We start from the raw sequence: 9764 nt of genomic DNA on the forward strand, positions 1-9764 counted from the left end.
TATTCATTTTAAATCTGTTACAGACCTTTGTTAGCTTTCATCTGTTTCAGTTTGCAAAGATCTAGCAAGATTTATTAGTGGCCTCCAGAAAAATGTTGCCTTTTATTCTCACCCCTGTACATTTTGAAACACTCTTTTTGCTGAGCATTGTGCCTTCTGTCTGTGGTACTCTAGGGGGAAAAAAATCCCAATGAACTGTCTTAAATGGTTGACCAGGGCATAAAGTTTTATGGCTGTACATCTTCTCAGCTTGAAACCGAAAGTACAGATTGTCTCTAGTTCATTTTTGAAAATGGAGAGAAACAAGAACTATTTTATGCTCTGGATCACTCACGAAATACACTGTTAATATTTGTACAACACTTCTAACATAGAAGGCCCGCTTTGGCAGTGTGCGGAGTGGGCAAGACTCCAGAGAGGTCAGTGAAGTTTCCTCCACCAATGACTGGTGCCTCTGAAGTGCCCAGTGTTACGTTACAGATCTTTGGAAAGCAGTGCATGTTTGTTCACACATGCACACATACAAATTAAAGTACTTTTCAGACCTGTCTAGCCAACATCAACAGATGAGTTCCAAGCTTACAGCACAGCGCAGTCCAAAAGGTTTTCCACCTCCAAAACGCTAAGCGTATTGTTCCAGCAGAGCTACTTTCACAGAAGGTCCCACTGGAGGAGGAAACACGACTGTTTCAGTAGGCATCTCTCTGGCTTTTTTTTTTGCGTTGCCATGTGAGGCCCTATTCTGCAATCTACTATGAGTGTCCACTTCCTTTGAAACTGTGTGTCCTGCAAGCAAGCAAGTTTATCTTGATTGCCCCCTAAGTTAAAAAGAACTTCAGTAAGATATTCAACAATGTAACAAGTGGCTTCAGCAAAACATAAAAAATACTCCTTCTTGGGTAAAAACTGTAGCCTTAGGTTGATCTCTCTTTCTCTGTCTCTCTTTTCTTCTTTTTTTTTAATGATTGTCATATTCTTCTCCTGTAGTACCTGCAGTACATCTTTTAGCACTTCAGAATTACGGGCTTTTTTTTCCTGCTGAATCTGGTGCATTGAGACAACTCCCATATCCCACAGGAAGATCACGGAACGCTTGCGTAACTCATGTTTTAATTACTCTAGCCCTAAAACACCTTTTTAGTTCAATTTTATACTGACTACATGTTGGTAGTGTTAAGGTTTATGATCCAGTGATTTACAAGGCATGATACATCTGAATTCAAATTGGTTGTATTGATTGTTTAATTGGGTATGAGGACATGAGTGTAACATTAAGTTCCCAAACGGGCTGATCACGGTAATGTTGGTAGGATGGTAATTCATCAGTTTTATCAGTTTCACAGCACAAGCATCTTTTAATTCTGCAGGCCAAAAATAGACTGATGAGTCTATTTTTTAGTAAACAGTGCTTCTAGTAAAGTAAATAGTGCTTTTAGTAAAGTTTCGATTAATCAGAATAAAAATGTAATATTCTGTTTCTGAGAGCTGATCTTAATGATGAAATAAATTTCACTACATAGGAAGTTTTGAGTTAGTTTAGGGAAGCAACTTACACACTTGCGAATGATTTGCCCACAACCAGCTTGCTCTAGGACAGTGAGGTTGGTTACAACACATACAATCTGATTTTCAGTTGATGTGTATTGCAATCCATATTGGCTTGATACAGAGCAATTAATGTTTAACAGAATTGAAAATTAGTTTTCTTCTTCTGTCTACTTCAGTTTGCCCATCTATAATATGGACGGTTTAACATCTTCTAACTTATACTACTTCGTTTGTATACACGTCATTATCTATTATTACCCAATATTGACAGCACAGGGAATTATGGTAGTTGGTATTTCTTAGGGGCTTTGAGATCCACCAGTTAATGGTGTTTTATAGATACTGAATCAATTTTTGGGCACCATTAGAATATTTAGCTGACCTCTAGCATGAAAGAGAGAAGTATTCCCTCCAAATTCACAGTGCTGCTTCGTGGAAGCTACTGTAACCTGCTTGGCCCTGGAATACCAAGAGGCTGAAAGAGAACTGAAACTGGAGCAGACCGCGTTGTAAGAAAATAATTGCTTAGAGGCCTTCACTTAGCCCAAGCCCTTTCTTCCCTCAGTTGAATGTCACCACAGAACTAAACACCTTCCTATGCTTGCCATGTCCCACCGTGTCTCGTAGAGCAAAGTGGCACCAGTGGCTTCAAGTGAGGGGATTCTCCAGGCCAGTAGCAGGCAGGATTTGTACTGTATGCACCAGGCTTGGAAATCTGCCCCTTGGATTGGTTAAATGAGCAGGAGTCTGACTGACCAAACAATTTCTTCTTTTTCTCTTTTTCCCCCCCATGACTCCTTGAATGAAGAGACAGGGGGTGGAGAGCACGGGAGATGAGTAGGAAACCATAGTGGTAATTACTCATTTTACATTTAAGAGTCTGTCCCATCCCTGACATCTCTACTGGTACTATTCCTCCGCAACTGCTCTTTCTGGAGGGAAAAACGCTCTAAGCCAGCATTTAGGGAAAGAATTATATACGTGAATCAAACTGGAGCAAATTGAGAGCAGGAGAGAGGCTTGCTGATAAATATATGCATCTTATTTTTACTAACAAATAATAATAATAATAAAAGTACATATAGCAATTGTGCAAGTTAGACGATTTAACTGCAAGAGAGTGACGAGAGTTCAAAGCCCTTTACATTGGCTTTAATGCTTCCTGTTACCGTGTTTCATGTGTAGGTACTGCGAAACCACACACCTTGTCACATTCCATTACCGAAATGCAAAAGCTGCTCTCTACTACGCTGGCGTGCAGTATTTGCTGTTATGTAAATGACAGTACAGCGTTCCTGACCTTCTGATTAATTAGCACTTTCAGTGTGTTTTCCAACATCCTGATTTCAGCGCTGTCTTCGTGAATATCATATTGTTCACAAAAGATGGCTTATTATACGGGAGGCTTTGTTTTCACTTGAAATCTCTTATCATCCAGTTTTTTTAAGTAAGAAAAGCTAGTCAAAGGAAAGTTGCCAGTACAGAAATTAAGAAAAGTTAGAACTCTCTGAATATCAAGTATATCAAATACACTTGCTAACCTGATACTTATGGATTTAACTCAGAGCTCAGTCTCCAAGAAGCCTTCTGCTCAGGCTGGGCTGTTGTCACTCGAGCTGAAGGACTGACTAAAACTCCTCTGCAGTTAGCACCTACAACTTCCTTCTGCACCCTATGGCAAAGGAGAGGGAGGGCCTAGTGCGCCTGTATGGCTGCTTTGCTTGACAGCCTTTCTTTCCAGGCATGTCTGTGAAACACAAAAATTGATGCAACGTTTATGATAGTTCACGTACATATATAACATATATGTACATATGGGTGTATACATATAAGTATATGTAATATACATAACTTTATTTCATTTGTTTCATTATATTTCGTTACTCGAAAGCAATTTGAGGATACGTTCCAGTTGAAACTGTTTGATATAAACTACCAAAAGAGAAAATGTTATGAAGCCTTAAGGTAGAAGAAAAATCACAAGAGGTTCTTCCAGCAACCTTTTAACTATTTCTAGAAGCTGCCAGAGAACATGTGTTTAGAAAAAAACAGAGTATATTTTTCTTAATTCCAGTAAAATCTATCCCCTGTAACTCAATAAGAAATCACTTTTAAATTTTTTTAGGTTTCACAATTTCCAGATTCATTTTGAAACAGGGTTTTGTTCCCTTTCCTCCTGAGTTCCCCCTGCTACTGTTGAAAAATCACCAGCAACTCGCCGTCAGCCGTTAGAAGGTGACGGTCACTCCGAACGTTCAGGGCACATCTGAGAAGGCCTGAACAGTAGAGCAGGGCACAGCGCAACAGACCTGCTGCATCTCCGCTTGCCCTGGGGTGGACAGGACACAGCAAAGGGAGCAGCCTGGACCACTGACCAGTACCGGGCCTCTGTGCAGAGTTTACTGCTGGCAGAGCTAATGGGTTCATAGGAGCATTTACACTTGTGCTATCTGGTAGGATCCCAGTAAGGGCAGAGGTAGAAACCTAAGCTGCCTTTAGGAATAAGATTTCAAGGTGGAAATTTTTGCCTTATTTTCTATACCTGAAATCCTTCCTATGGTCACAGGATACTGTTTACCCTAGAATTAAGGAACTAGTTTGTATTTGTCAGATAGTTAATTAATACCATTTTTTTAAGAGCTAAAAAAACACCCAGCTTAACATATTGCACTTACTGACTTGCTGCAGTCAGGTCTAGAAGAGCATATTTTACTTTGAGTGATCATTCTAGACCTCATGTAAAGTGTTGGGCCACTCAACTGCCTTCTAAATGAAAACTGAATGCAAATACCAAAATGATTAATAGTCAAATCACTTGTCCAAAATTCATATCAATTCATGCACTGGTAACTATGTTTAAAGAACTGTGAGGAAGCTACGAACAAAAGCAGAGCTTTTGCAATGAAGGGTAAATTGCAATATTAATTGCATCATCCGAGACACACCGGGACTCTCTTGTTAACTGTTTTCTGCAAACGTTTTGTGATGTCTTGTTTTTGCCTATGTGGTATCACACTTGGATGTAAACATCCTTGCTGCCGTTGTTTAATGCTAGCTTTGTTGTCAGAAGTGCTTGAGTTGCATAGGTTTTGTTTTTTGTGCTCCAGAAATAGTTTGCTTCTACCACAGAATTCATTTTGATACATTCATTTCAGAAAAGCAAATGTAAAGGCTCGTAAAGCTGTGCCATGCCTTTAGGCTTTGTCTTTAATGGAATCTCTTAGCACTCCTGGTTTATCTCTCTGCATCTCTTCTGCATTTATAATCCAGATGGTAGCAGCTAGAAGTTACTACAATTACTCCATCCATGTATTCACCGCCTTTTATATTTATTATATAGTTGATAGGAGGTAGGATCATTAGAAAAGAATTCTGAAAAAAATCCTTGATCTGCCCTGCGTTGTGTACTTATTCCTGCCTTCAATCTCGAGAACACTGCTCCTTTCGTGCCAGTCAAGGGCAGATGCCTATTGAGACTTGCTACAGTAATGCCAAATAACGCTGTATGTAATCTCCCTCCACTATCACTGTTAAAACATTTGGATCAAATTGAATGGATGAAGGTAATATTGAATTCAGGCCTAATTTCTTTTGATAATGCTATAATCTCTTATGTTAAATAAGAAAGCAGTAATTGCCCCCCAAATGTATATTTTTAAAAAGGACTCGAAGCATAAGCACTTCTGTCTACTCCAAAACTAGCACAATTTGCTTGGGATCATCTTTTAAGGTTCTCCTTTAAGTTGCTTCATGGATGCCAGAATTTATTAGAAGTACCCAGGTAGGAAGTGAAAGGAACAGAGAAAAGAAAATATACTCTACTTCTTTCCTTTCCTCCTACTTACTCCCAGAAAAGACTTACAACCATCAATTAACTAAGAAGACTTTCAAGTGAAATCCCTCTAAGCTCAGTGAAACCTATACACCTGCCTACCTTTGAAAATTTCCCCCCTCCTTCCCACACACATATATATCCATATATAAAACAGGCTACTGTAAAAATACTTGTGGTTAATGTGCTCAAGAGGAGGGGAGTTCTGGCTCAGCTGCCCTAAGTGAATGTGGGTATCCAGTTCATACAGCGAGCTGCACCACGTGGTACCCTATGCTGAGTGAGTCATCTTATGGACTCCTTACTGCCCATCCAGATCGTGATTTTGTATTACATAGCCCACTCAAATGGAAAGACTTTGTAATTAAGAAAGAGCCTCAAGACAAAACATTTAACAAAGGTTAGTATACGCTGATTGTAACAGAAGCATTTTCAGAGTCTCCTTAATACTTAAGAGAAAGACTTTGGAGAATTACTTTCTCCATGTAGAAAAGTCCTGAACAAAGGCTCGGTATAAGCTGTCTTCTCCATCACAGAAAGACAAGGTACTGCTGCTTTGCCCAGGAGAGCTGTTTAAGGAGAGGAGTGATTCTGTTGAGACCACAGCGTGCTTCAAAAACCAATTATAAATTTGGAGTTTGAACATTTAAATAAGATCCAGAAAGAATTGGTATATTTTCAGTGATTATCCCAAATTAATAAAAGGGGTAATGATCTTCACTACTGGATTTGTTTCACATTCAGCTACACTAAAAACAGTCAAAATGCATCTAGACCCACTTATGGAGGAATGGTATTCTCAGATACAACACCATGAGAAACCACTTTTCCTTTTGGTGCACAGAGATTTTAAGAACCTAAGAAATGCAGTTTATAGATGCAGAGCCCTGGTTATTGCTAATAAAATACAATTTCAAACCAGCAGCAGCTCTGCTGAACTAGCAATCACATTTATCTGCACTGTACTGCATGAGGATTCTGCTTGGGGGAGATCCTTGGGGAGGTCTCCGTCTTCGCTGTGATCTTCATTTGCTGTGTTTAGAACAGGAACAAATGCTCAGGTTTGAATTGGTGCCCGATAGTTACTGAGAACTTCAAATTTGTAAATTATCCTCACAAAAGACCTGAGAGTGTTCAAATGTGTCTTCTGTGTCATCACCGCTTTCATAACATCATAAAGTTGTAAATCAAATGTAGTGCCTTGCTCTGGGTAATTTCCATTAACTCTTAAAATGTTTTTCATGCATATGTTATTTTCACAAACATCTGAATTTAAATCACGGTCTTTATTTAGCATGTAAGGTTCAGCATTTGAAAATATTGTTTGGTGTTTATTACTTCACCCACCAACAAGAGCTTCTCTCTTTCTTCCTCCCCTCAGGGCCGATGTATTAACTTCACCAGAGTTCAATCTCAGTAAAGGAGGAGAAGAGGATACAAGGAGAAAATACAGCCACATTGCCACTTCTCAACCAGCCAAAGACAACCGAGCACTTCCTCGAATTGCTTGGATCATCTTCAAGCCTGAACTTAGAAGGTTTCTCCATTCCCCACTTCCAGGAGCCAGCAGTGCTGTACCAAGCTCTTGTGTTTTACTATGTTACGTTAATGCCCTGTGATTTGCAACAGTGACAAGAGGAGAAGCATTGACTTGCATGCCTACGCTTTTATAGAATACACAGTACGCATGTGCGAGGGAGAATAAAGGCAACCAAAGATGCTAATTTTTTATTTTTTTAAATGTTTTAAGGACTACAGATTCTCAGGACGCAATGTGCTTTTAGCGGAGATGCAAAGTTTCTCAGATGCAAAGATGGCACGTGTTATTTAAATAAGGACTATTAGCCATAGGCGAAGGATAAAAATTCCCACCAGGCTAAGCAAATGCAAGAGTTCACTGCCTTACAGCGATGTCAGATCACAAAATCCTTCTGAGTCTCCCACCGCATCGTGCCTTATGGGAACCTTCTGACTGGAAATCTTGTCATTCTAACACTGAAAAGTGCACACGCATGACAAAATGTAGACAGGGTGCCTCAAGGTATTGGTAGCAAGCAAGACTTTGCCCTTTGGTTTTTGAAGACACCTTTCTTTCATTATGCACCCGGGACAGGAAGAAAATTAATAGAGCGTTATTCCACAGGAAGACAGCCTGTAACCAGAGATCTTGAGCAGAGTTTGAGGGACTGATGCTTCAAGACCTTGACACTGTGGCTGGTGGTTTTTTCCCCTTTCCTGCATTAAAAGTTCAGTAGCGCATAAAACATCATCATCTATAAACATACCTAGCAGTAGTAGGCTTATGTATTATTTTTTTTAGATTAAAAAAAGCAGTAGCCACTAAGCTGGTATCTCAGGGTTTTTTTCCCCCCCTAAATCTCCAAGGGCTCTTCAGCGTCACAAGCCAGCAACTCTCTTTGCATGAGAATTTCAAAGTTTAATTAATATAATTAAAGGCAACAGCAAGCAGCAGCCTGTGAAGATTTTGCTCATCTTTTTTATGCCTTTTGACATTGAATGACCTATTACTGTATGTGCATTACTCGGTTTTTGAGGGGGCACTGAGCATTGGTTGAGATTCAGCAGTGGAAAAAGACCTCCTTCCATCAATTTAGAAATTAAATTTACGGGAGCGCCGGCCATCACAAAACATTGACAATGTATGCATTATAATTTTTTAGAAAAACCAGTGTCGTGTCACGTCGACGATGCCAAATTATGTTAGCGTGAGCGGAAACACTGTGGGGGAGGAAGGAGGGAGCAGCTGAAGAAAAAGGCTCAAATGATCCAGTCACTTTCGATACTGTACTTCAGATGCAAAATGGATATTCGAGTCGAAACCTGACAAAGCGCGCCTGCTTTGATGGGAACTGGTATAGACAATGACCAGTGGCTGGGTCAGTGGGATGTCTCTCTGCGAGCAGGGAGGCTTATCAAATGACACTAAAAATAAGTTCAACAACCATCACATTTGAGGGGAAAAGGCGAACATTTCACATTTGGTGGGCATGAATGTGCGCAAGATGGAAAGAGCAATGTGAAGCGTCCTGGTCTAATTATCTCCTTTGTGCTCTTCATTGAAATTGCAAGGGACATAAATAATTCTTTTGGTCGATGTCCAAATTCGTGGCACTGCCCAAAGAAGCCTTTACATATATCCACTCGCTTACATCTTTTGCTTGAGTTTATTTATGTCACTGGTAGCCTCATCATCAACAACCATGTGTGCACATTAGACTATAAATAAAATAATTACCTAAGTTTCTGTGATCATTTCTTCTTCTTCTTTCCCCCCCTGCGTCTTCTTCACAAGTTAAACCTTACTTTTGCCAGCTACACAGTCTCCCTTGCTACCAGCTTCAAACGACAGACCACCTTCTTGTGGCATCACGTGGTATACCAAGAAAGCATGTCACCGCCTAACTCTGGGGCTTCTGACTGTTCCACAATTATTTAAAATGCATCAGACACGCTGGTACGTACAATATGTAGCATTAGTAATGTAAATAGAACAATAAAGTGCCCAAAGAGATCGCTATTACATCTAGCGTAATTCCAGCTTTGATACCACTGGCCTTTGGAGTGGTTTCAAGCATGTGTGTACAAAAGGCTGATTTTATTCATGCAGACCAACCATCAACACATCTTTGGGTTATTTCAAGCCATTGATTAAACCTCTGGGTATTGTCCAGCTTAACTCAAGACGGAGAACCAAACTCTAAGTAGGTTTGCAAAGACCCGGGTGCTGTTCTGTACCACTCCTCAGGATACTGAAGAAGTATAGGCAGAAATACTACACTCGTCAGACAGCAAGTTAAAATAAACTCTGTTCTGTTTGACTTATTTTCCCTCCATTTTTAATGTAAAGCCACACATCCTTTGAGATATCTGTGAAATTGTCAGCTTGTATTTCAAGCAGTGCGTTGCGTAACATAGAAAAAACACGCAGACGAAGATTTTTTCCTCACATATATCTGCTGTCTCTCAAGGACTACTTGTAACGAATATAGCCACAGAAATATAAATTCTCTAATAATCTTTTGTCCTCTATAGCTGTCTATCCATATTCATTAAAAACACTGTGGAATGTGCAATTTTTCATGGAGTGGCTGATACCAAGCAAAAACGTATTTCAGGTATCTGCACTGATTTTCCCTTCTAATTGGCATGATATTACAGTATGTTACACTTTTCATTTAGTTGAAGATAACACCCTAAGAGTTTCATTATCATACAATGTGGAATATCTGTCACAAATAATTCTGGGGGCAAGAGGCATAGGGTAATAATCATTTAAAATTCACCGATTCAAAATGACACAAAGAAAGAATTATTTGGCATGATAGCTTAAAATACTTGAGAAAAATATAATCAGTAGGTTTAA

The 9764-nt window shown here is 39.6% G+C and overlaps 1 protein-coding gene across 1 annotated transcript in view; it reads left to right on the forward strand.

Annotated features, from left to right (window-relative positions):
- The window catches only part of ANTXR2 (ANTXR cell adhesion molecule 2), a 123574-nt gene extending 114934 nt beyond the window's left edge, over positions 1–8640 (forward strand). The window contains exon 17 of the mRNA XM_067297454.1: positions 6762–8640. Coding sequence (XP_067153555.1) covers positions 6762–6800 — 39 coding nt within the window. The 3' untranslated portion in view covers positions 6801–8640. The remainder of the gene's footprint in view (positions 1–6761) is intronic.
- The last annotated feature ends 1124 nt before the right edge of the window (positions 8641–9764 follow it).

Source organism: Apteryx mantelli, chromosome 5 (assembly GCF_036417845.1).
Source record: "Apteryx mantelli isolate bAptMan1 chromosome 5, bAptMan1.hap1, whole genome shotgun sequence".
Lineage (NCBI taxonomy): Eukaryota > Metazoa > Chordata > Aves > Apterygiformes > Apterygidae > Apteryx > Apteryx mantelli.